Source organism: Panthera pardus, unplaced genomic scaffold (genome assembly GCF_024362965.1).
Source record: "Panthera pardus isolate Hobbes unplaced genomic scaffold, ASM2436296v1 HiC_scaffold_6, whole genome shotgun sequence".
Classification (NCBI taxonomy): Eukaryota; Metazoa; Chordata; class Mammalia; order Carnivora; family Felidae; genus Panthera; species Panthera pardus.
This window is the reverse complement of record NW_026526991.1, coordinates 14,838,840-14,865,114: the sequence shown is the minus strand read 5'-3', so window position 1 is coordinate 14,865,114 and position 26,275 is coordinate 14,838,840. Positions and strand designations below refer to the sequence as shown.

Genomic DNA, 26,275 nt, shown 5'->3' with positions numbered 1-26,275 from the left:
GCTTGCAGCTGCAGCCTGCCTCCCTGAAGATCCCTGATATCGCCCAGCCTAATGTTAACCCTTTCCCCACTCAACACTGCCTGGGTTTATACTCTAACTACATCAGCTATGTGACCTTAGGAAAGATCGTTAATTCTCCCCCATGTGTAAAGTGGGAATAAGACTTCCCACGTGGAGCTAAGCAAATTAACAGAAGGCTTTTAAAAAGTGCCTTGCACATAACAAGCGTTTTATGTTTGCCGTTGCTACAGCCACCAACCACTGTGTACTTAAGTATATAATAAGTGCTAAATGTTTTAAGCTGAGGAAGTAACACCCAAGAATGTGGTGAGATGTAATGGCGGAAGTATCTCCCGAAATGACAAATCCGTTTTGGAGAAAGTTTTAAAAGAAGAAAACCACAAACTTCTACCATTTGTCAGCTTTAATACTATGGAACTTCAGGCAAAATAAAGACCTATGAAAATCCGCCTCTGACCCCTACAGTTCCAGTTTTATTTATTGCCTCCATGAAGCCTGCAGAAACCGTCCCACGCGGAACAGTCCTAAAAAGCCCATTCCGGTCACACAGCGCGACCCACCCACGTGGAGTCCCCTCCCGGCTGCTTCCGCTTCCACCCCTTTCCCCGCCCCTTTCCCATTCGGCGCCCTGGAATGACGTCAGAAGTGGGCGCGGACTCGCGGAAACCAGAGCCCGCGCGTGCGCCGTGCGCAGGCAGCGCACCGGGGCTTGTGCGCTGAGCGTGCCGGCTGGGAGTCGGCGGGTGTCCCAGTGCTGCTGGGGGCGAGTCTGTAGCGTGAGGCGCCCTTGAGCTGAAGACCATGAACCGCAGCCGCCAGGTGACGTGCGTGGCCTGGGTCCGCTGCGGCGTGGCCAAAGAGACTCCGGACAAGGTGAGGCCTGGTCGCTGGAAGGTAGGGGGAGCGGCCTCTTCGCAGCATCCTCGGTCAGCCCCGCCTGGAGAACCGGGACCCTCTACACGCGGCCTTGGCCTGGCTGCTGTGACTGGACGGGGTGAGGCCGGCTTTGGCCTGATTGTCGTGAGGAGGCCTGAGGCTCCCCGGGCCTGGGAGTTGGGGGCCGCGCCCCCTCACGGTCCCCTCCCCCGAGTCCAGCCCCACCCCCGAATTGGCCGGCACGTGGACCTCTTCGGTGGGAGGAGGGCGGGGTATTCCTCAGAGTGGGAAATCTCCCCAAAGCCTTCTTGACAGCACCCTGGCTTCGCGCACACCCCAGTGCGTTTTCAGGCATAACGGGAAGAGGGAGCACGTGTGTAAAACCACTTTCCACTCCTGCGTTCGGAGGAGTGAGCGGGATGAGAGGTGTAGGGTAGGAAAACTGGTGTGGAGACCATGATGCCGTGAGGCCTGGAGTTGAATGAGGAATTTCCTGTAGCGATCCAAGTGAGATGTTGTTGCGGCAGTGGGGGATGAGAGGTAAACGTGACACATTATGAAGGAAAGACCTACAGAAGTTACAGAATGAGTCTGTAGTGGAGGTATGACTTAAATTGTTCAACTGATACTGACAAGTGCTTTCTGCGTTTTGGGCATTGTTCAGGGTCTGGAGATAGACATAAACAAAACAGAAAGATTCCCGTCCTTTATGGAGTTGACAAGTGCATGTATGTCAGTGGGAGTAAAGGAAGGGGCGGGGCGTTGGATTGAATGTAATTGGGCCCGTGATGACCAGAGATGAGAAGTGATAGGAATGTAAGTGGCTGAGACGTCCAATTAACAGGAATGAGGGATTGGAATAGTCCCCGGGAGGTGTAAATTCCACTAAGGCACAGACTTGCTTGTTTTATTCACCAGTGCTTGGCTCCAGTGCATATTTATAACGGGGCCAGAAAATGATCTCATTAGAAGTTATTGAAGGAGGTAATAGTTGTTAGTAAAAAGGGATATATAGGCTTTTAAAGGCTATATGAGTTCCAAACATGTCAACATACTGGAACCACTTGGGGGCGCTTCAAAAAATACTGATGCCTAGAATGTCTGGCTGGCTCAATTGGTGGAGCATGCGACTCTTGATCTCAGGGTCATGAGTTCAAGCGCCCCCACCCCCTATTGGGCATAGAGCTTACTTAAAAAATACCGATGCCTGTGCCCCACTCCCAAATACGTGATGTAATTGGTTTGGAGTGTTAAAAGATTTCCCCCATGTGATTCTAATTGCCAACATGTTTGGGAACTGCTTGAAGAGTTTATAGGAAGAAGAGGTGAGTTTATGCTACAAAATCCCAGAGAAACCCAGATCAATGAGAATAATTAGAAAAATAAGTATCTTAAAAAAGGGGGGCGGTGCCTGGGTGTCTCAGTCCATTAAGAGTCCGACTTCAGCTCAGGTCATGATTTCGCATCCATGAGTTTTTGAGCCCCTCGTCAGGCTCTGTGCTGACAGCTCAGAGCCTGGAGCCTGCTTCGGATTCTGCGTCTCCTCTCTCTGCCCCTCCCCCACTAACACTCTGTCTCTCAAAAATAAATAATCGTTAAAAAAAAAAAAAAAGAAAAAGAATTATCTTTTAGTTAAAAACCCTTAGTTTCTGGAACAATGGAATGTCACCCCTCGAGGATTTCCATATTACTAGAGGTGGTTTAGTGCAAACTGAGTGAGTGACTGATTCATACAAGGATCCCTACCATAAGCTGAGCATTGAACTATATGTATAAACACACAATGACAAGTGGGTTTCTGTCTTCAGGGAGCTTACAGTTTAGCACTGATGGGGTGTTTTAAAAGGTACTGAAGCATTGATTAGGTGAAAGACTGCAGTTTTGAAGAGAATGATTCCAATTTTGTACAGGATCTCCCAAGTGGAGAGGGTCTTAAAGGCAGCTAGAAAGATGGAACTGGAGTGTGGGGCTAGAGAAGGGGGAGTTTGGGTAATCAGTTTGTAAGTGGTAGTTTTAGTCTTCAGAATGAATGAGCTTCACAAGAAATTAACAGCATGATGAGTGAATCGTTGGCAGTGAGAACCAGAAAACGAGCAGAGGAGCAAGGCAAGGATGGTTTGTTTAGGAATACTCACAGGGAAAATGAGAAGTAACCAAGAAGAAAACAGAATAATTAAAAGAAATGAGATGGGCTATCATAGAAGTCAGTTTATACAAGTCAGTCTTTTTTGGAAAGTCTGGGAAGAGGTAGACTGAGCATAATTTTTTTTAACAGTTTGAGGTAGGAAAGGATTTAATTACATAAAGACATGTGAAAACTCCCATTTACAGTGAATTTAGAGAGTCTAGATTGAAGTTTAGTTCTTGATGTCTTTTGAAGTTATATTTTACATTAGTTTGCAAACTTCTTTGTAATTCAGAGATTTAGAATGATTTCCTTAGCCATGTCTCAATGAAATGTTTGCTCTCTTACAGGTAGAGCTTAGTAAAGAAGAAGTAAAACGTCTCATTGCTGAAGCAAAGGAAAAATTACAGTAAGTTTAAGATTGTTGATAATCTGTGGCGCCTGGGTGGCTCAGTCGGTTAAGCGTCCGACTTCGGCTCAGGTCATGATCTCACAGTTTGTGAGTTCAAGCCCCGCGTTGGGCTCTGTGCTGACAGCTCGGAGCCTGGAGCCTGCTTCGGATTCTATGTCTCCTTCTCTCTCTGCCCCTCCTCAACTTGTGCTCTGTGTCTCTATGTCTCTCAAAAAATCAAAAAATAAAAAAATTGTTGATAATCTACTTTAGGTAGACTTTAAAGTCTAGGTGAAGTGGAAGTCTTAAACAGTGATGACAGGTGGTCTTGTTATTGAATGGTACCATTTGGGTGATTTCTTTATCTTTTTGTTCCCTTGGCATAGAGAAGAAGGTGGCAGTGATGAAGAGGAGACAGGCGATCCTTCGGAAGATGGCATGCAGAGTGCGCGTACCCAGGCACGACCAAGAGAACCCCTGGAAGATGGTGACCCAGAGGACGACAGGACATTGGATGACGATGAACTGGCTGAGTATGACCTAGATAAATACGATGAGGAAGGTGACCCAGGTTAGAATTCACTCACTTCTTCTGGTTTTTAATCACAAGCTTCGTGTATTAGATCATGCTTCTAGTGTTGCAGACCTTTACTGTGAGATTTCGTTGTCCTTTATGCCAGTTAAATAATCTGGCTCAAGGCTCAGGAAGATCATGTGTTTCCTAAACTAGTTTAGAAAATAAGCTAACCCACTAATTTAAAATCTAAAAAAAACACAGTATCATATATTTTATTGTAAGTAGTGAATATAACCTGTAACTTGGGTTGGGGGATGGGCAAAATGGGTGAAGGGGAGTGGGAGATACAGGCTTCCAGTTATGGAATGAATAAGTCATGAGGAGGGGGATGAAAGTTACAGCATAGGGAATATAGTCGCAGGTACTATAATAGCATTGTATGCTGACCGTCAGTAGCTACACTTGTGAGCATGGCATGATGTATAAGAGATGGGAAATCCCTGTGTTGTACACCTGAACCTAATGTAATACTGTGTTTCCACTATACCTGAATGAGAAAAAAAATTTTTTAATCTGTAACTCGTTTCTCTTTGTGTTAATGAGAGAGGAGTTATTACCCCCATTTTACAGAGAAAACTGAGGCTTACACAGATGAAGTAACATTACCAGTGTGACACAGCTGCTGAACAGTGGAGCTGAGGGTTGAACATTCTCTTGCTCTAAAGCCTTTATTCTCTCCGTGTACTTCATTAGATGCAGAGAATAGTGTTTTCCTTCGGACTCGGGGTTGTGGGCCCCTAACCTTGCTCCCATCCTGCTAGGACAGAGTGCCATGGGAATACAAAGAAAGGAAGAGCTAACCCAACCTGCAGAAATGGCATTCAGAAGCTGCTTCCTCATCATCCCCACACTATGTGGACTGTTGGCTCTTTCTCATCCAGTTGAAATTCCTATGTCTGTTGCCGGTCAAATGTTCAAGACTGAATCGTCCTCTTCCTTAAAGTAGCTCCCCTCAGCAATTAGAGTATCTTTCTTCTCCTGAGTTTTCCATTATTTGGGGTGTACTCTGTGTCACCCTTGCAGATAATGCCATAAGAGAATGCCAGTTGGAAGTACGTTTAGTGGAAAAGGCACAGTAGTGGTTCTTTCAGAGTCATATGGCAAATTAGCATATCAGCAGTTCTCAGAAATCTTGCAATAAAGAAGCCCATTTAACTTTGTGAAACTCACCATTTTTTAAATTTGATTTGACCAGGCCACCCTTATTTGTATCAATTCTAGTGTTTTAGGGTAATTTTATCTCCACATTTTCAAGGCCACCTCTCTGTAGCACTTTTTAATAATGACTACAAGGAGCAAGTTAGAGAATCTGAGCAGAGTTGTAATATTTTCTAAGAGAGAGCTTCACAGTTTAATTCTTTTATTGGAACATTGTGAATACCAAGACTATCAGATACGCAGTCCAAGATCACATATAAATGGCTTTTAAATTCCTGTTGATTACTCAGTATTTCCTTTCCTGACTAAGGATAATCCAGTTAGTTATGAAATAGACAGTTGGAGTTTAGTCTAAATATTGGATACTGTAGGAAAATGCTTTCGTCAAAATGACTTACTGGTTTCAATTTATGAATTTTTACAGATACTGAAACTCTTGGTGAGTCTCTTTTGGGTCTTACAGTCTATGGAAGTAATGATCAAGATCCTTATGTTACTCTGAAGGATACGGTAAATACTTACATGGCTTTTCTAATTATGCTTCTTAGTAAGTCTTTGGGAACCTTACCAAATATATGCTTCTAGTTAATGACTTTTTCTTCCCACTTAGGAACAATATGAACGTGAAGATTTCTTGATCAAGCCCAGTGACAATCTCATAGTCTGTGGCAGAGCTGAGCAAGACCAGTGCAATTTAGAGGTGCATGGTAAGTGGGGGACATCGCTTGCAGAAAGGCCCTCTAAGATTAAAATAATCACTATAGTAGTTGCTATTATGAGTTTTTAGGTGCCAGGTCCTGCTAGATTTCGTTTCAGTTACGTGGTTAATTGCATATAGTCTACAGAAATTCTGGTCATTGTGCCTGGGCGTGTGTGGTCTGGTCTGTCACTTTGGTATCTGGCTTTATTTATGGAAATAGGTCTCCTGGAAGGTGCTAATGGGGTTTTTAAATCTTTTATCGGAACATTTTTGCCAGTTTTTCACTCCCCTCCTCCCATCCTCCCCCCACCCCCCACTGGAGAAAACCTAGAAGTAAAACAGAATGAAAATGCAGGAAACAATTATAGTCTCATTACCCTACGGTAACTTGTTGCCCTGGTTTTTTACTGCATTCTCTTTTTTGGGTATTTTCTCTCTATGTGGTAAAGATTACCTTTAAAAGACAGGTTTTTATCCTGCTTTCCACAGTCAATTCAAATATTTCCCTTTTTGCAAAACATTTTATTTCTTCACAATAATTCAATGCTAAGGTCTCCATTCCTCTGGTCACCTTTCCCAGTTCAAGGAATGTTTGTACCACTGCCAGAGGTGAACGCTTTGAATCTGAAGTAGGCACTGACTTGAATTTTTCATTTTCATTTGGATTTTTGTATCAGATGTATTTAATGTTGATATTTATTCAACAAACATTAAATAACTGTTTTTTAAAAAATAGACCTTCAAGATGTCTACAATATTCTGCCTCTAGATTTTCCCTTTTGTTTTTCTTGCCCCTTTTCCCGTGCACACATCCTCAGACATGTCTGTCCTTCTCCAACAGTCTTCTATTCATCTGTCTTTAAAATTCGAAGCTCTACAGATATTAGGCGAAGGCCTTTTATTATAGGAAACATAGCTGCATAGCTCAAAAATTAAAATCTTTAGGGCACTTGGGTGGCTCAGTTGGTTAAGCATCCAACTCTTGGTTTCAGCTCAGGTCGTGATCTCACGGTTCCTGAGTTCAAGGCCCACCTCAGGGTCTGCACTGACAGTACAGAGCTGGCTTGGAATTCTCTCTCTCTCTCTCTCTCTCTCTCTCTCTCTCTCTCTCTCTGCCCTTCCATCTCTCTCTCTCTCTCTAAGTAAATAAATTAACACACACACACTAACTAACTTAAAAAAAAAATTAGGGGTGCCTGAGTGGCTCAGTCAGTTATGTGTCTGACTTGGTTTCGGCTCGGGCCATGGTCTCACGGTTTGTGAGTCCAAGCCCCACATTGGGTTCTGTACTGAATGCGCAGAGCCTGCTTGGGATTCTCTCTCCTCTCTCTTTGACCCTCCCCCACTTGAACGCACATGCTCTCCCTCACTCTCTCTGTCTCTCAAAAGTAAACATTTTAAAATATATATATTTTTTAAAAATTAAGATCTTTATGTTTAATGTTTTTTGACATCTTCTAGGTTACTTTGTCACTTACTCAATTTCGTAGCTTGGATTTCTGGAACTCTTTAAGGCTGCCTGCAGGAAGCCTGTAGATTAAGCCATTTTAATCCCATAGCCCATTGTGGATCTATTTATAAAATGAAAAGGCTTTAAATAGCAGATACCTCAGTGTGAAGTTATTCTTCTAATGATCTTTGATCTTTATTTCTTTTTTTCTTTTTTTTTTTTTTTTTTAATTTTTTTTTTAATGTTTTTATTTATTTTTGTGACAGAGACAGAACATGAGCAGGGGAGGGCCAGAGAGAGAGGGAGACACAGAATCGGAAGCAGGCTCCAGGCTCTGAGCTGTCAGCACAGAGCCCGATGCGGGGCTCGAACCCACAGACTGTGAGATCATGACCTGAGCCGAAGTCGGACGCTTAACCGACGAGCCACCCAGGCGCCCCTGATCTTTATTTCAAATGAAAACCATGTTGGTGAAATTTTTAAAAGACCGTTTTTTTTTTTTTAATGTTGGCTCTGTGCAGCTATATCTCGCCATCTCTCTCTTTTTTTAAGACCAATTCTAATTTCAGAAAATTGAAACTGTTTGCATTTGCCATCGATTTTTATACATTCTGTGAGAGCTTACTGGAGTCATTCCTTTGAATTTAGTATCAGGAGTTAAGTTACATAAAGCAGTTGCGTTCCCTCTTCCTTCTAAGCTAGGTCAATAAGGATATATATATTTTTTGGATTTGGTTGGATCTCCAAATTATTCAGCATATCTCTAATCAAGAATGAGTTCAAGGGGCTCCTGAGTGGCTCAGTCAGTTAAGTGTCCAGCTTTGGCTCAGGTCATGATCTCGTGGTTCGTGAGTTGGAGCCCCACAGTGGGCTCTCTGCCATCAGTGCAGAGCCTGCTTCAGATCCTCTCTGTCCCCTTCTCTCTCTGCACCTCCCCTGCTCATGCACATGTGCTCTCTTTCTCTCAAAAATAAACATTAAAAAAAAAAAGAATTCAAAATTGCACTCTAAAGCTGATCTGAATGTTGATTTGACATGGTTAAAAGAAGATTGTTTTGAAACATCCTTATCCTTTTTATCTAAAATGTAAGCTGAGTACATTGACCACAGTTGAGATTCTTGCAGGATCACAAGCTTATCATTTTGAACATATGTCTCAATGTGAAGTCATATGGAAGCCACATGACATGGAATCTGCTGATCCCAGGATCTATCCCAGATGCAGAAGTTTGAGGACTTTTTTCTTTTTTAATTTAAATTCCAGTTAATATACAGTATAATATTAGTTTCAGGTATACAATATAGTGATTCAACGCTTCCATATATTACCTGGTGCTCATCACCACAAGTGAACTCTTTAATCCCTGTCACCTATTTTACCCTTTCTCCCCACCCCCCCCCCCTCTGCTAACCATCACTTTGTTCTCTGTGGTTAAGAGTCTTGGTTTGTCTCTCTTTTTTCTCTGTTGCTCATTTGTTTTGTTTCTTAAATTCCACGTATGAGTGAAGTCATACAGTATTTGTCTTTCTCCATCTGACATATTTCATTTAGCATGATGCTGTCTAGCTCCATCCATGTCACTGCAAATGGCAGGATTTCATTCTTTTTTATGGTGGGGTAATGTTCTATTGTGTGTCACACTCTACACCTTTTGGGTTTTTTAAGTTTATTTTGAGCGAGGGAGGGGCAGAGAGAGGGAGAGAGAGAATCCCAAGCAGGCTCCGTGCTATCAACACAGAGCCCTCTGCGGGGACTCAGTCTCACAAAATGTGAGATCATGAGTTGAAATCAAGAGTCAGACTCTCAACCGACTGAGCCACTCAGGTGCCCCTATACCATATCTTTTTTATCCATTCGTCAGTCAGTGGACACTTGAGCCGTTTACATAATTTGGCTATTGTAGATAATGCTGCTATAAACAAGAGGTGTTATAAATAATAAGAATTCACCATAGCTGCACTTTGAGTTTCGTGGAGGAAGACTTTATTAATTATAAGGAAAAGGAAGTATAAGTAAACAAGAGGGAGAGGTATAGAGAACAGAGAAGGCTTAATACATCAAGTCGGGTACTTATAATAGCCAACCTTCCGGCTGGGGAAGCCCAGCGGCGAACAGCCTGGTTGGAGTCCCAATTGAGGTTCCTGGGCAGAGTGTCCCCCAGGTGAGATTTCCAACTAGCTGCTCCCTAGGGGCAATATATATATATATATATACACGCACACACACACACACGCACACACACACACACACACACCACTCGGGTGTGATTTATGTTCAGTCATTAAGTTTGCCTAAGTGCAGTCCCAAGTAAGCTGTTTTTTCCTGTTTCTCTTATGGTATCGACAATCTTAGGAGCCCAGGTGTCTGCATATTCCTCTTCCCTCCCTGATCCATTCCAGGGGGACAGGCTGGTCTGGCTCAGGGAAGAATGTGAGGCACGTTAATCCCTCTTAGTGTCAGGAACAGAAGGGCCAGTTTTGATCCTGAGGCCAGATACAGAGTGTAAGCCAACTAAGCCCCCATGATTGTGTATGTGCGGCTCCAGGTGGAAATGCATAAGTCACACAACATCTGTACAGAACACCAGGGTGCATGTATGTATCACTTTGTGTTAGTATTTTTGTTTTCTTTGGGTAAATACCTGGTAGTGCGATTGCTGGATCATAGTAGGGTAACTATTTTTAACTTTTTGAGGAACCTCCACACTGTTTTCCAGAGTGGCTGCACCAGTTTGCATTCCCACCAACAGTGCAAGAGGTTCTCCTTTCTCCACATCCTCACCAGTACCTGTTGTTTCTTACGTCATTGTTTAGCCATTCTTACAGGTGTGAGGTGATACCTCATTGTAGTTTTGATTTGCATTTCCCTGATGATCAGTGATGTTGAGCATCGTTCCATGGGTCTGTTGGTCATCTGGATGTCTTTGGAAAAACATCTGTTCATCTCTTCTGCCCATTTTTAATTTGGATTATTTGCTTTTTGGTGTTGAGTTTTATAAGTTCTTTATATATTTTGGATACTAACCCTTTATCAGATATGTCATTTGCAAATACCTTCTCTCATTCTGTAGGTTGCTTTGTAGTTTGTTTTTTTTGTTTTTTTTTTAGAGAGGGCAAGAGCGGGGAGAGGGTAAGAGAGAGAGAATCTTAAGCAGCCTCCACTCTTACTGTGGAGTCCAACATGGGGCTCAATCCCACAATCCTGGGATTATGACCTGAGCCAGAATCAAGAGTTGGACGCTCAACCAACTGAGCCACCCAGGTCCCCCTGCTTTTTAGTTTTGTTGATTATTTCCTTTGCTGTGCAGAAAATTTTTATTTTGATGTAGTCCCAGTAGTTTATTTTTGTTTTTGTTTCCTTTGCCTCTGGAGACATACCTAGAAAGTGGTCTGAGGAATCTTTTTAAAAAATCCTTGGCCTCTCTTAATAATGCTTCTTTCTAATAAAAGCATATTTGGAGGAATTTCTGATTGGGTTCTATTTTATCAGTGTTTCATTATATAATTTTTGAAAGACTTTTTAGTCACTGATTTTAATGGTTATTTTGTGCTCCTTAACAGTATAACTGAGAATGATAAGGAGCTGATTCTTTTAGTTGTCTGATTCCAATAGTAGTCTCAAGAGCTTTATTTACATTGTTGGTCTCTAAATATTAAAGAAGCAATTTAAAAAAATAAAAGTAAGTAATTTTCGACAAGCTTTGAGATTTCTAAGTACGAGTTCTTTCTCTCCAGTATTATTTTCTGTTTCTTCTTATAAGCAGATAGACCTCTAAAAGATCGTAATGAAGTACTCCCTACGGAGCCCTTATGAGTGTTTTCTGTAGTGGGCAGACCGGAAGGTAGGACTGTGTGAACAGTGCGCATGCAGAGCGCTCAGGCAGATGTCCATTCTCTGTCCTTGCTCCTGGCTCCTTGGAGCGCACCAGATGACAGGAATATATGAGATTTGCACAAGTTTTGCTGAGCAGTAACATCTTTGGAGACTCCTTTTAATGCCATCAAATGTGTCTCACTTTAAGCCCATGGCTCCGGTAGGTTTAATAGGGAGAGTCTGTTCAGTGGGATGTGATTTCTTATTCTCATGCGATAAAGTCTCATCCCAATATTTTCAGTTTATAATCAGGAAGAAGATTCTTTTTATGTGCATCATGATATACTGCTGTCTGCATACCCTCTAAGCGTGGAATGGCTGAATTTTGATCCTAGCCCAGATGATTCTACAGGTAACTAGAACAACTCAGATGGCTCAGTGTTTCCTGGTCCTGTATGTGATTCCATAGCGTAAGTCATGTGTCCTGTGTGAATGTTTTCACAGTTGATGATTTTTTATGAAGTTAATGTTACTTTATGAAGTTACATAGTTCTTAAAACATAATCACTTAGTTGTTTTGAGTCTGCATGTGTCTGGACGTCAGATAAAAAAGAGGTGGCTGCTCCACTGAGGGCAGAAGAACAGGGCCTGACAGCATTAGCCTCTGTAGAACTGGGTGAAGTTTAAAAAAAAAAAAACAAAAACCCAGCATAAAATAGCATGAAGTGTCCAGGAGTTTAATGGCGTGACTGTTTTCAGAAAGCATCAAGTAAAACCAAAATGAAGAGAGAATTAGGTTCTCATGTTGGTGTTTTTGGCCACAGCTGCACATTGCTAGTTGCACCCCCTTCTCCCTAAGAAAGGTGAAATCTGGTAATACTCCTACCTTACATCTTGTTGGCCAAGCTTATTCACATTCGTGATCTGATTAGATCTTCCTCCTCACAACACGGGTGTAGGTGGCAGAGGGTTTTTGTTCTCCTGACTTAAGTGAGGACCCTGGGCCAAGAGACTGAGCCCTCGTTATTCAAATTATTGTCTAAGGACCAGCAGCACAGTATTGACATCACCTGGGAACTGGTCAGAAATGCAGACCTAGGGCCCCCCGCTCAAGAATTTCTGAAACAGAATATGGATTTTAAAAATATTCAGGTGGTAACACATGCATATGGAAGTCTGAGAGAAACCACTCTGAGCCGTTACTCAGTCTGCAGTACAGTATTTTTAATTATTTAAATCAAACACCTCGTTTCCTCCTGTAGGAAATTACATTGCTGTGGGAAATATGACTCCTGTTATTGAAGTGTGGGACCTTGATATAGTGGACTCTTTAGAGCCAGTCTTCACACTTGGAAGTAAACTGTCAAAAAAGAAGAAAAAGAAAGGAAAGAAGGTAAACAAGTTAATTACTTAAAACTCCAATGACAGAGATAAATTTACTGGTTGGGGGGACAAAGAGAGCATACACTTTTTCAGTTAGACACTTCGGTGGAACAGGACAGATAGTTATGAAGTTACTGTAGTTTCTGGTTTCAAAAAGCCCATCCAAGGAAAAACTGATCTCTGATTCCACAAAACTTCCATTGGTACATTATACATCCTTACACAAAACAGTTTACTTACTCTTTGGTTATGATCCTTTTTGATAGGTGGTAACTATTTGTGCTAATATGCTGGTTTTAAACTTTTGAAAAATTTCTATTTAGCCTTTAGTATGTTGAATTCCAAATACCCATGGTATTAATTCCTGTAGCTTTGAAAACTTGACTTTGGGGGTGGGGGGTGATATTTATAGAACTGTACCACCTAGATTAAGAACGACTACAGTTTCTCTTCTGTAAGGAGTATTTATCATGGGTCTCTAATAGGAAGACAAGGTATTTCTTTATCTAGGTCTTCAAGCAAGTTTGCTTAAGATGGAACAATAACCTTAAGATTGAAAGAATCTTTCAAATTAACCCATCAATTACAGGGGCACTTTAATACAAAAAGTAACTAAACAATTATTACAGAGTTCCTCAGCAGAGGGGCATACCGATGCTGTCCTGGACCTTTCTTGGAATAAGCTGATCAGGTAAAAAGCAATAACATTTGGAGGATTGTTAGAGACTGTAACCACTGTCCTCTCACCTCATGCCTACACCTGTCTCTGTGTTGTGCATTGGGGGTCTCTGTGTCCATGTCTTCTTTCCCTTTCCTGCAGTATGTCCACTTGAAGGCAAGAGCTCTGTTGTCTGTATCCTTGCAGCCCCCACACCACCTGCCAGCTCTACGCTTGGTGGGCGTTCGGGCTCGTTACATACGTGGCGAGCAGGTGCCCTCTCCAACACCACTGGAAAAATTGTGTGTGTTGCGGCATCCACGGTGCCAAACTGTATCTCCTCCTGGGAGACGTTGCCCTCACTTCATTTAGTTTTCACAAAATCTCACCCACATTTGTTAAAATTTATGTAATTGTGGTAAAATATACATAATATTTACCATTTTTAACTATGTTTTAAGTGTATGGTTTATTGTTATGCAGCCATCATCGCCATCCAACTCCAGAACTTTTTTCGTCTTCCGAAACAGAAGCTATGTGCCCTTGAAACCAGCTCTCCATTCTGGCCACCCCCAAGCCCTACGACCCACCACTCTACTGTGTGTCTCTGAATTGACTCCTCCGATTACCTCATACGGGTGGAATCCCGGTACCTGCCCTTTTGTGACTGGCTTCTTTCACTTAGTGTGAGGTCATCCATGTTGTAGCATGTGGCCAGCTTTCCCTCCTCTTTAAGGCTGAATGATACTCCATTGTACATATAGCCCACATTCTGTTTGTCCATAAATCTGTCCATGGACACTTGGGTTGCTTCTACCTCCTGGCTGTTGTGAATAATGCTGCTATTTTGCACATTGGTGTAAATAACATGGGTGTACCAATATGTGTTTTCAGTCCCAGATTTCAATTCTTTTGAGTATATACCCAAAAGTGAAATTGCTGGATCATGTGGCAATTCTGTTTACCTTTTTGAGGACCACTCTTCAAGTGCTTATTGGCCACTTGTATATCTTTGGAGAGATGCTGACTCAAGTCCTTTGCCCCATTTTTGAATTGAGTTGTTAGGTTTTTTTTTATTGAGTTGTAATTCTTTATTCTGGATAGAATCCCTCATCAGATTTACAATTTGCAAATATTTCCCCCCATCTGGTGGATTGCCTTTAACTCCTTTGATAGTGTTCTTTGATGCACAGAAGTTTTTAATTTTGACGTAGTCCATTTATTTTTACTTTTGTTGCCTGTGCATTTAGTGTTCTATCCAAGAAGTCTTTGCCAAATCCTTGTCATGAAGCTTTTCCCTTAAAAGTTTTACAGTCTAGGGCGCCTGTGTGGCTCAGTCCATTAAGCGTCTGACTTCGGCTCAGGTCATGATCTCACGGTTCACGAGTTCGAGCCCTGGGTTGGGCCCTTTGCTGACAGCTCAGAGCCTGGAGCCTGCTTCGGATTATGTGTCTCCCTCTCTTTCTGCCCCTCCCCCACTCATTCATTTTTCTCTCTCTCTCTCAAAAATAAATAAAAATGTTAAAAATTTAAAAAAAAGTTTTACAGTCTTAGCTCTTGGGTTTAGGTGTCTGACCCATTTTGAGTTAATTGTTACATACGGTTTAAGGTAAGAATTCCACTTACTTCTTTTGCATGTTTCATCTGCATAGCCTTTATATTCATCGTTAACAGTTACCCCAAAAGACCATTTTCCTAATAGCATAGTCGGCTTGAGGGGCTACTAAGGCAAAGAAGGTAAGCATTAGGTTGAGGGGTAAAAACAAACTGGGTTGTCCGAGGCACATTTTCTTAGCATTTCTGTTACACAGGATACTTTGGAATTGTGAGCATTCTGGGGAGGATCCCAGCGTGCTAGCTTACCAAGGGACATCTGCATCTCGTTTGTGTTCAGACCTCTTCAGAGTTAGAACCTTTTGGTGAAATGGACCCAAGAAAGTTATGTAGGTTAGTATCTCCCAAATTTAACCTGCCAGTCAGAATCTTCTGGGTGACCCTTTAAGGTACCAGTTCCTAGGCTCTCATCCTCTCAAGATTGAGTCAGATCTGGAGCAAGGGACCAAAAATGTGTTGTGCTTTATTTTGTTTCTGAAAGCTTCTCCAAGCTTTGTCTAAATTGGGCCTGTTCCTGATGAATGGGCAGATAAATAAGAGATCAAATATGAGTGTACCGTGCTTTGAGGAACCTGCTCATTTACAGATCTGAGCTGTCGCAGTAATTACATAAACTAAATTTTTATTATATAGCAGGTGTTACTTTGGGTAACTGGAAGTTCTGATGGAACAGCCCCTCATCATCAAGCCGATTCCACAGTCCCTGTCCCCAGCCACGGTGGCTCCCTCTTCCCGCTCACATACTGCCAGCCCCCCTGCTCCTGTCCCGCCCCGTCTGCGCTCACGTCTCCCTCACTGCAGTGCCTCCTGTGTCTTCATCCCGAAACTCTTGTGCTTTCTCCATCTTATTTTAGGCCTGGGTCTTCCTTTGCCCTTTCTTTACCAAAAAGGTGCAGAATGCTTTTAAATACTTTCCATCTTCTGGTGCAGAGGGTTTGGGATCATGGTGAAGAACAACATGCTGATGTTGTCTTCGTTGGGGACCTTGGTTTCTCCTAAAATGCTCCCAGTGACCAAATGCATGTTCTCTGCTCGTACTCTTATTGAAGAGTGCTCTTCTTGGGAATGGGTAGCAATTGGGAGTTTTGTGGGGGGGTATTTATTTTTAAGCCTCATACAAGAAGAATTTTAATGTGGAAGGAATCTCAGATGTTTGAGAAAGGACTAGGATGAGAAACAAATGTACCATAAAATTCTTAACTTTCTGCTGTTGGCAATCATTGAATATAAATAAAATATTGGGAATTTAACATTTAGTCTGTGACATGCCGAGGACTTAAAACATTAATGGCTTGTTTATGGGACTTAATGTTAGAAGGTTTGAAATTCATTGAGTAGGGGAAAAAGCTAACATGATCTGAATACACATGATCATCTTAAACCCTACCCGTGTCACTGAAATGGGAGTAATAAAACTGAAAGCAGTTTATATAATGGAAATACTTCTTGAGGAAATAATATCCAAAAATGAACCCATTGACATTTTAACAGCATACTAGTTTTCTGAACAAATACTACTATCACTAATGACTTGATTCTGTATCAAGCCATGTCAAACTAGATATTGAAGAATGAGCTTTCAATTTCAGGAATATCTATATTTTTACAAGGAGAAAAGGCAGGCAACTAACATCAGGGGCCTACTGTATTCTGGTCATTCAGCCATGTGCTTGAATAGTAATAACTTTAAATTGATTGTAGCATTCTCATTGGTAGGCAAGGGGGTGTGACTGACTTTTAAGTCTTTAGCTAAGTCTTATAGCTAATAAATGGCAGCACCAAAAATCCGTCTCAGGTTTCCTGGGCTCCAAGCCTGTGTTCACTTATAGAACTACATTATTAGTGCTTGATCCCTAAGAGATAGGCAAATTGGTTTTTCCTATTAATAGCATTTAATGCTTTTTTTTTGTAAAAAAGTTGAGGTATAAATTTACATGTCCTAAAATTCACTCTTTAAAGTGTGCAATTCAGTGATTTGGAGTATATTCCCAAAGTTGTACAATGATCACCACTGTCTAATTCCCTAACATTTTTATCCAAAAAGCAATCCAAACCATTAACAGTCATTCCTCATTCTCTTGTCCTTCCAGCCCGTGGCAACCACTGATCTTCTTTCTGTCTCTATGGATTTGACTGTTCTGGACATTCCTAGAAATGGAATCATACCATATGTGGCCTTCTGGGTCTGGATTCTGTTACTTTGTATAATCTTTTCAAGGTCCATCCTATTGTAGCATTTATCAGTACATCATTCCTTTTTATTGCTGAATAATATTCTCTTGTGTGGATATACCATATTTTGTGTATCCATTCACCAGTTAATAGACATTGGTTTGTATTTGCCCTTTGCCTATTATGAATAATGCTACTGTAAACATTCATGAACAGACTTTTGCACAGACCTGTGTTTTCATTTTCTAGGATATATACCTAATTGCTAGGACATAGGGTAATGTGTGTACCGTTTACATTCCCACCAGCAAGGTAGCTAATTTTTCTGTTTTGCTGGCACTTCTTGTTTGTCTTTCTCATTATAGTCATCCTGTGAGTATGATGGTATCCCATGTTTTCATTTCCCTAGTGACCAACTTTTCACATGCTCACCGGCTATATAGATCTTTCGAGAAATGTCTGTTTATATTCTTTGCCCATATTCTAATTGTGTTATTTGTCTTCTGTTTAGTTGAGAGTTCTTTATATATTCTAGAATCAAGTCCTTTATTATCAGATATATGATTTACAAATATTTTCTCCCATTCTGTGGATTGTCTTTTCAATTTCTTGATGGTATCATTTGCAATACAAAAGTTTTTCATGTTGATGATGTTTTATTTATACCTCTTGTGGCTTAGGCTTTTTGTGTTATATCTGAGAAACCATTGCCTAACCCAGGGTGCAAAGATTTATACCTCTTTTCTTCTGAGAGTTCTATAGTTTTAGCTCTTACATTGGTAGGTCCATGATCTCTTCTGAGTACAGTGTGAGATAGGGGTCTAACTTCATTCTTTTGTGTGGGGATATCCAGTTGTCCCTGAACTATTTGTTGAAAATACTGTTCTTTTCCCCACTGACCAGTGAATAATATGAACCTTCTTGTCAGAAACAAATGACCATAAATTTGAGGGTTTATTCTTCATTCTATTCTGTTCACCTGTGTGTCTGTCCTTAAGCCAGTAGCACATTGTTAGGATTATTGTGGCTTTTCACTCCCATTTTGAAATCCAAACTGTGAGCTTATCAATTTTGCTCTTCTTTTCCAAGATCATTTTGGCTATTCTGAGTCCCTTGCATTTTCATATGAATTGAAAAACCAGCTTGTTCATTTCTGCCAAAAAAAAAAAAAAAAAGTTTGCAGGGATTTTGAAAGGGATTAATTGAACCTAGATCAGTGTGTAGATGGCAGAATTTCTGTCTTAACAACATTGTCTTCTAATCCATGAACATGGGATATCTTTCCATTCATCTAGATACTCTTTCTTTCAATAATCTTTAGTTTTGTATTTAAATTTTGAATTCTTTTTTAAAATGTATTCTTATGTGTTTCATTCCTTTTGTCGTTATTGAAAATGGAATTCTTACATTTAGTGCTCTTGACTTTAAAAAAAGATTACCTGATTTTTCTCCTCCCTTTCTCAGAAACGTGTTGGCAAGTGCATCAGCTGACAACACTGTAATTCTGTGGGATATGTCCTTGGGGAAACCAGCAGCTAGCCTTGCCGTACACACAGACAAGGTATGGTGATTGAGTGGATAAAATGGATTCTAAAAAAATCTGGGACACATGTTGGCTACAAATAATCCCAAACATTTATGTATGGCTTTTTGTGAATTACAAAATGCTTTAACATACTGTCTTAGTGGATCCTCACAGAGCCCCGTATGATATAATTACCCACCTTAGAGATGCAGACATGAAGACAAAAAGATGAAGTGACTGGAAACACTAGTACATGATAGCATGTTTACCAAGACCCTAAAAAGAGACAGGGGTGTCAGTCACCAGATGAGGTTAAAGAATGTAACAGATGTGTTACTGCAGAACTTGGGGATCTAATGTGCATTGTGGGGCTTCCGGAGTGTGTAGAGTTGTCCAGGTAAGCTTGGCCACTCCCTGTTTTGTTCTGCACCTATTTAGCATTTGAGGGACATCTGCATTCTGTGAAACACAACTTGAGAAATGCTGCATTATGTCTTTTAAGTGACTGCTTTTATTTGAAAATGTGTTTTGTCCTTTTGACTATGTAGTACGTTTGTTTCTTTAAATAGTACTACGTTTCAAAGGAAAAATTTATGGAAACATTGCCAAATTGATTCTGTTGAGTATTAAGCAGTTTTACCAAAACCAAACAAACATAGATCTGTTTTTATGTTTCCTTCTTTTAGGTCCAGACTCTGCAGTTTCATCCATTTGAAGCACAGACTCTGATTTCTGGATCCTATGATAAGTAAGAAAATACTGTAGGAGTTTTCCCTACTGTTTTTATCCTCTTGATATGATTTAAAAAGTATCACTTGATGCTCAGAATATATTACTGAGTGTTTAAACTTTTGGTAATACTTAGTTTTTTCCCTTTGAACTTTGGTTCTTTCAGTCTGCATGGGAATGTGTTTTTGTCATAATAATGTAGTTCCTAACTAGCAGCTACTTTGATTTTTAGAGGGTGTATGAGTTAGCCATTGCTGCGAAACAAGCTATCCCAAAATTCAGTGACTTAATAAACATGTATTTCCTATACCACTGCAACATTGAGCTAATCTAGGCTAGATTCAATCGGAGGTCTGCTAATCTTGGCTTGTTTTGGTAGGGCCATGAAGATTCATCTCTCCTTGTGTTTCACATCCTCGTGGGACCAGTGGGCTAGCCCACACATGTTCTCAGGCTGCGGTCAGAAGCTTAAGCAGGGATACCAAGGCCTCTTGAGATCTAGGCTCAGAACTAGTATACTTCTGTCTTGCTTTCTTGGCCGAACGAGATCACATGGAGCAGGAAATGAACTCTGCCTTTATGGAAGGATTCCAACATTATTGACTGAGGGCATGGATTTAGGGACAGCTGAAGAGTTAGACCCATTACAGTCCATCACGGAGGGTTTCTAGTCATGTGTCTGCATCTTTTTATGGATTGGGTCTGAAGGTAGAGATAGCTAATAGAAGCAGAAACCAATTAGCAATCTTTGATTATTATTTCTTCTTCTTCTTCTTTCTTCTTTCTTCTTTCTTCTTTCTTCTTCTTTCTTCTTCTTCTTTTTTTTTTTAATCTATTTTGAGAGAGAGAGCGAGCCCAAGCAAGTGTACTTGGGGAAGGAGCAGAGAGAGAGGCAGAGAGATAATCCCAAGCAGGTTCCACACTATCACCGTGAAGCCCGACGTGGGGCTCATACCCACAAACCAAGAGATCATGACCTGAGTCAAAGTCAGATGCTTAACTGACTAAGCCACCCAGGAGCCCCGGGGTTCTTATTTTTTTGAAGAGTGATAGGTTTATATTTTTTGGTTGGGATTCATTCAGAATCACAAAGGTGTATCCATTAGCTTCCCCCAGCACAGAAACCTACTTGTAGAGAGTAAATGTAGCTCAAACATGGGTTATCTGGCTCTGAGCACTGCTGGGAAAGGGGAAATTAAGAAGTTGTCCTGTCTTTTGCAGATAGGATTCATCTTGTAAGTGGAGGGTTCAGCCTGGAGACAATTAAGGCTACTGTGATATCCAGAGCCACCAGTGCCTTCAAGTGATAGAACCAGAGTCTGCCAGTTCGTGAAAATCAATTCCTCTTTTCTGCTTTTAGAACCTTAAAACTGTCTGTAAATAATTGGATCTCGAGTTTGCAGGGTTGTTTTATTACCATTTCATTATAAATAAACATACAACATATAGAGGAAATGAACTCTTAAAACCCTGACTTTGCTTGTCTGTGTTCAGGTCAGTGGCTTTGTATGACTGCCGAAGTCCAGATGAAAGCCATCGGATGTGGCGTTTCAGTGGGCAGATTGAGAGAGTGACTTGGAATCACTTTTCACCTTGTCATTTTTTGGTAAGACTACATACTACTGTTTTGCTTATCCAGGTTGCTAATGACTTATTTTTTTAAGTTTATTATTTAGAGAGAGAGAGACTATGGGGGGAGGGGCAGAAAGAGAGGGAGGGAGGGAGAATCCCAAGCAGGCTCCACACTGCCAGCACAGAGCCTAATGCAATGCAGGGCTTGAACTCAAGAACCTTGAGATTGTGACCTAAGTGGAAACCAAGAGTCAGACGCTCAACTGACTGAGCCACGTAGGCTAGGTGCCCTAGTAACGACTCATTTTAATTCCACTGTAGAGAGAATTTCTGAAAAGCTTTTTCTGTTGTTTTGTTTTCTTGAGTAGGCTCCATGTCCAACATGAGGCTTGACCTCATAACCCTGAGATCAAGAGTTGGCGTGCTCTGCCCACTGTGCCTGCCCTGTTTTTCTGTATTAATCTTGTGAAGTATTTAGATCTAAAGATAAAAATAGTAACATTCCACTGACATTTTAATCCATGGAGAAATAACATCCCAGCTTTCATCCAGAAGATTAAAGAAAGTGTGGCACATCCATATAGTTCCTAACTTTCGTAAAGTACATATCTAGTGCTTTATAAATGAGAGAACAACCGCTTTCTTAAATATGTGGACAGTTTTAATAAGGTTCCCGAAACAGTGATTCTGAGAACATTTAATCTCAAAGGTGCTCAGAGGTGCAGTGTCGCTCCCAGCTGTTACCTCAAGCCAGACTCCACTTAACTGTGATCGGGAGTGAGGTCCCGGTTGTATTTGAATGCCGTATTGTACATTGGCTCTCGACACTCCAGCACACATTTCCTGAGGTTATTTGCTGACAAGTTGTCATTGGTACTAAAATCACAAATATTTAGGAAGATGGGAAGGGATTACAATAAAATGGTGTAACCACCTTCCCACGCCTCCCAAGGATGAGACTTCTGTCCTCTTCTGTTTTTCTCCCCTTCCGCAGCCCTGGCTTCAAGACTGAGTCACTTGTCCTTTTTTTCTCCTTTTCCTCTGATGGCTCTTTTGCCCTCAGCCCATATATAGGCTCAAGTCTCTCCCATCCTGACTAGGTCTATCTCTTGGTTCCTTCTTTCCTGTCCCTTTCTTGGAAGTGTAACAACCCCCTGCTGCCTTCCAGTCCTTAGCAGATTAAACCTTTCCACCAAAATGTTGATACCATTCATCACTTTTCCTCAGAAACACAATTTCCTTGGCTTCTCTGACCTTTGTTATGCCCTTCTCCCTCTGATTCTTCTGTGAGTTCCTCCTCAACATGTACCTTAAATGACTGTGCCCACCCCCCCCACACCCCCAGGCCTCTGTTCTCTTGGATCTCACCTCTGCTTCCACATCTCTAACTGTAGTCCATGCCATGACCAGCACTTTGTCCTCATACCCAACTGCAGAGTTGTCTAAGAGGTGGATTAGTTCACGGAGGAACAAATTCAGCTTGTCCACAAGTAAATTTTGTAATAAGCTCCTCAGGTAATAGCTGGGTTTCATTATAACTAAGTTTTATTGCCATGTAGCATGATCTTGCCCATCTTCTCTTTCCAGGCCAGCACAGATGACGGCTTTGTGTATAATTTGGATGCACGTTCAGATAAGCCAGTTTTTACACTCAATGCACACAATGATGAAATCTCCGGTGAGCAAGAATAGTGTTTCATTTCTTTTAACTTAATGATAAAGTAAATCTTTATGTCAGAGTCTGAACTGATCTTTTATCTTCCTTCAGGTCTTGATCTAAGTAGTCAAATCAAGGGCTGTCTTGTGACAGCATCAGCAGACAAATATGTGAAAATCTGGGACATATTAGGAGACAGGCCAAGTCTGGTTCACTCTAGAGACATGAAAATGGTAAGACTCTCTCTGGGCATTTTTTCTGCTTTTGACCTGTATTGTCATCTTTCCCTAGGAATCACTGCATTAAAGAATGTGGATTTGTTGGGAAGTTAATTTTGAGCTTAGTTCAATTTGGTGCCAGGTTTATGACTTAATCTTTGATTTCCCCTATCTGGCTTTCCCACCTGACATGATTAACAGTTGCTTGGTAAGAAGAGTGGAAAGAGGCTTGTCTGGGACTCACGTGGAATGGCCACGGTTTTCTTTTTTTTAGCTCTAAATTGAGGACCATCCCAGGAAAGCTTGGACCGTTAGGGCATTGCAGCTATTAGGGTCAGCTTATTTAAGCACTGCCTCTTTGCATAACTAGTTTTGACTACACTGAAATTGATTAGCATGTAGTAGGAAAAATTCAGAAATAACCAGAATTCATTTAGCAAATATTTAAATGCCAGGCACTGAGTTATATAATTGCATATGTAGATGTTTACAAACGTATGTGAGAAGGTAGGTTACAGACACAATTACATGGTACTATCCCATGCTTATATTTGAATGCTTAAGTCGTTACGAGACCTTGTCCCAAAACATGATGGTGATTATCTTAGTGATTTTTATACTTTTTCGTGTTTATATTTTCCATAATGTATATGCATTACCTAGTAATAAAGGTAAAAAAATTAGAAGTTTAAAAAATGATTCAATGGTGACCCATAGTAACATCGTTGCTTAAAAGGGAAAATAAAGTTTCTGGGAATACTGAGCAGATTAGAGACCTGAGTGGTCAGAGTGCACATATCCTCACAGAATAGCCGTATCATGCCGAACTTGTCTGGCTTCATTTTGTAATATTCCTTCCACCTTGATTCTGAACTACTTCATAGGCTTAAAAGAGATACTGGTGAATTGGTTCTCTGTTACCATTCAGATAGGTTCATATAGATAGGAACAGGGCTTTACGTTGGTGTTTTTTGGGAAGACTGGAATCATTAACCTTCTGTTTTCTTCCTCCCAGGGAGTTCTCTTCTGTTCTTCCTGTTGCCCCGATTTGCCATTTATTTATGCTTTTGGAGGTCAGAAGGAAGGACTTCGGGTCTGGGATATAAGCACAGTCTCATCAGGTAAGAATCTTAATTTCCTTTATCTGAACGAGTTCTCTGTGGGCTAACACAGAGTGTGTGGCTTGAGTATATTCGGTAGATCCAGTGTTCATCCTGTAATATAGTCTGCTTGGGAAATAGACAAGATCACATTTAATTTGGAGATGTTCATATTCACAAATAAATCTGTCTTCATAATTTAAATGTAAACTGCTTTAAAAATATTTTATGACAAAATTTGAATTTCTAGAAAAGCTGGAAGGAAATGTAACATGGTCTCAAAGAATAGCCCTCCTCTTCCCAGTGTGAATCATCTGCCTTTTCTCAACTACTTCGTACAAAGTCCTGCCTTCCTCAAGAGACCACTCACCTCCCTTCAGGGGAACCTGGCCGCTTATTTATTATTTGGAGTTAATCTGGTTTGTCCTATAAACATAGAAGACATAGCTCCACTGATTCCTGAATCTTCCATGTAGAGAAAAGGTCCTAAATCCATAAAAAGTTCTCTGCTGGTTATGATACAGAGAAAGATGAAAGAAGAAACACTTTATCAAGGTGGATTACATAATCCAGGACAAGACAAAACACAGAATAAATGGTAGACCAATCTAAAACACGATTAACATCATTCAGAATGTTACCTTGGACTTCTTGGTAATTTCATTTCCCATTTATAAAGCATCAAATATATTTTCATAAACTAATTTCCACACTAGGGCAGAGAATCATACTGTTAATCTCTACATCTCTGTTTTATATTATAGGTTCTTAATTTTCTGATCTGGTAATTTCTTAACTATTTGTGTTTTAGTAAATGAAGCATTTGGAAGACGAGAGAGGCTTGTTCTCGGCAATACAAGAAGTTCATCTATTAGTGGCCCTTTTGGGAGCAGGAGCTCAGACACACCAATGGAGTCTTAATGAGGATCATAAACTTTTTATTACTTTAACTCCGTTTTTTAAAAAGCTAGCCTAAAAACATCCATGTATGGCTACAGCCATGTAGTGACTGAAACAAATTTCATCTCCTACTGCCAGACATTCTCCTGCAGCTATGGGGGCAGCACAAACAGGGTTGATCTTTGTGCTTGCCTTTTAAATGTGGTGTTTAGGGCTCCCACTGCATTTCTTAAAGAGGGTAATAAAAACAAAATCTTTAAAAAATAATTCCTTAAATATGCCATCTGTCATAGGTAACCTACGTTTGTAAAATAGTCATTTATGGAATTTTAGAAGAACAGTGATTTGGCCAAGATTTCACACTAGCCATGAACACCCAGGAATTGTTCTTCCTGAGTTGATTGTTCTCCAGTTGATGTTGTTCTCTAGTTAATGTTCGTGATTTTAGGAGTGTTCTCTATGCTACTCGTAAAGTTTAATCACTAAATTAAAAGTGGCCTGCCTCCCCCCCCCCCCAAGCATGGTATTCATTGTTATCAAAGACAGGGGGCACAACATTATGATGGTATCAGTCCAACAAGAGGCTAGAACATCCGTAAATATCACAACCTAAATATATGAAGCAAATATCAACAGACCTAAAGGGAGAAATAGTAATACAACAATAGTAGGGGACTTTGGCCTTAACAGACATGTACAGAACATTCCCTCCAGAAGTAACAAACATTCTTCCCAGGCACACATATCACATGTACCACAAAAAGCTTTAATAAAAAATAATTTCCACACTAGGGCAGAGAATAAATTGCAGAAAATTGAAATACCAAGTATCTTTTCTGACACAATAGTATGAAACTAGGAAATTACATGAAGCAAACTGGAAAATTTTCAAATATGTGGAAATTAGATAACAGGCTACTGAACAGCCAATAGATCAAAGAAGAAATTAAAACATACCTTGGGACAAATGGAAATACAATATACCCAAACTTCAGGGATACAGCAAGAGCAGCTCTAAGAGAAGTTCACAGCAGTAAATGCCTATATCAAAAAAAACAAGCTCTCAACCTAATTTTACAACTCCAGGAACTACAAAAAAAAAAAAAAACAAAAACAAAAAAAACGAAGCCCAAAGTTAGTAGAAAGGAAGGGAATAAAGATCAGGGAGGAAACATGTGAAACAAAAACAGGAAAAGATCAATGAAACCAAGAGCTTGTTTTTTGAAAAGATTGACAAACCTTTAGCTGGACTAAGGTAAGGAAAAAGGATGCAAACTCAGACACGAGAAGGAAGTTAACTGATATGCCACCAAAATGCAAAGGGTCATAAGCAACTTCTGTGAATATAGTACAACAAATCAGACAACCTAGAGGAAATGGAAAATTCCTCAAAATATACTACCTACCAAGTCTGTATCATTAAGAAACAAAATCTAAAGGGACCAAATTACTAGTTAGATCAACTCAGTCATCAAAAACCTCCCAGTAAACAAAAATCAAGGACCAGACAGCACCACGCGTGAATTCCACCAAACATTTGAATAAGCATACTTAATCTTCTCAAACTCTTCCAGAAAACTGAAGAGGAGGGAATACTTCAAACTCATTTGATAAAACCAGCATTACCCTGGTACT

General features: G+C 40.7%; 1 protein-coding gene across 1 annotated transcript; it reads left to right on the top strand.

Moving 5' to 3' along the window:
- The first annotated feature begins 688 nt into the window (after positions 1–688).
- On the top strand, positions 689–25,564 carry PWP1 (PWP1 homolog, endonuclein). Its single transcript, XM_019446696.2, has 15 exons — positions 689–894; positions 3,373–3,431; positions 3,800–3,984; positions 5,573–5,658; positions 5,759–5,855; positions 11,414–11,524; positions 12,375–12,505; positions 13,125–13,186; positions 18,404–18,500; positions 19,151–19,212; positions 20,688–20,799; positions 22,353–22,443; positions 22,534–22,655; positions 23,656–23,761; positions 24,552–25,564. The coding sequence occupies exons 1-15, from the start codon at positions 823–825 to the stop codon at positions 24,659–24,661; spliced, it is 1,503 nt and encodes a 500-aa protein (XP_019302241.1). The 5' UTR covers positions 689–822; the 3' UTR covers positions 24,662–25,564.
- Positions 25,565–26,275: the final 711 nt, after the last annotated feature.

Coding starts and splice junctions, on each gene's coding strand:
- PWP1 (XM_019446696.2), top strand. CDS start 823: ATGAACCGCAGCCGCCAGGTGACGTGCGTGGCCTGGGTCCGCTGCGGC. Junction 5,856..11,413: donor GTGCAATTTAGAGGTGCATG/GTAAGTGGGGGA, acceptor CAATATTTTCAG/TTTATAATCAGGAAGAAGAT. Junction 22,444..22,533: donor ACACAATGATGAAATCTCCG/GTGAGCAAGAAT, acceptor ATCTTCCTTCAG/GTCTTGATCTAAGTAGTCAA.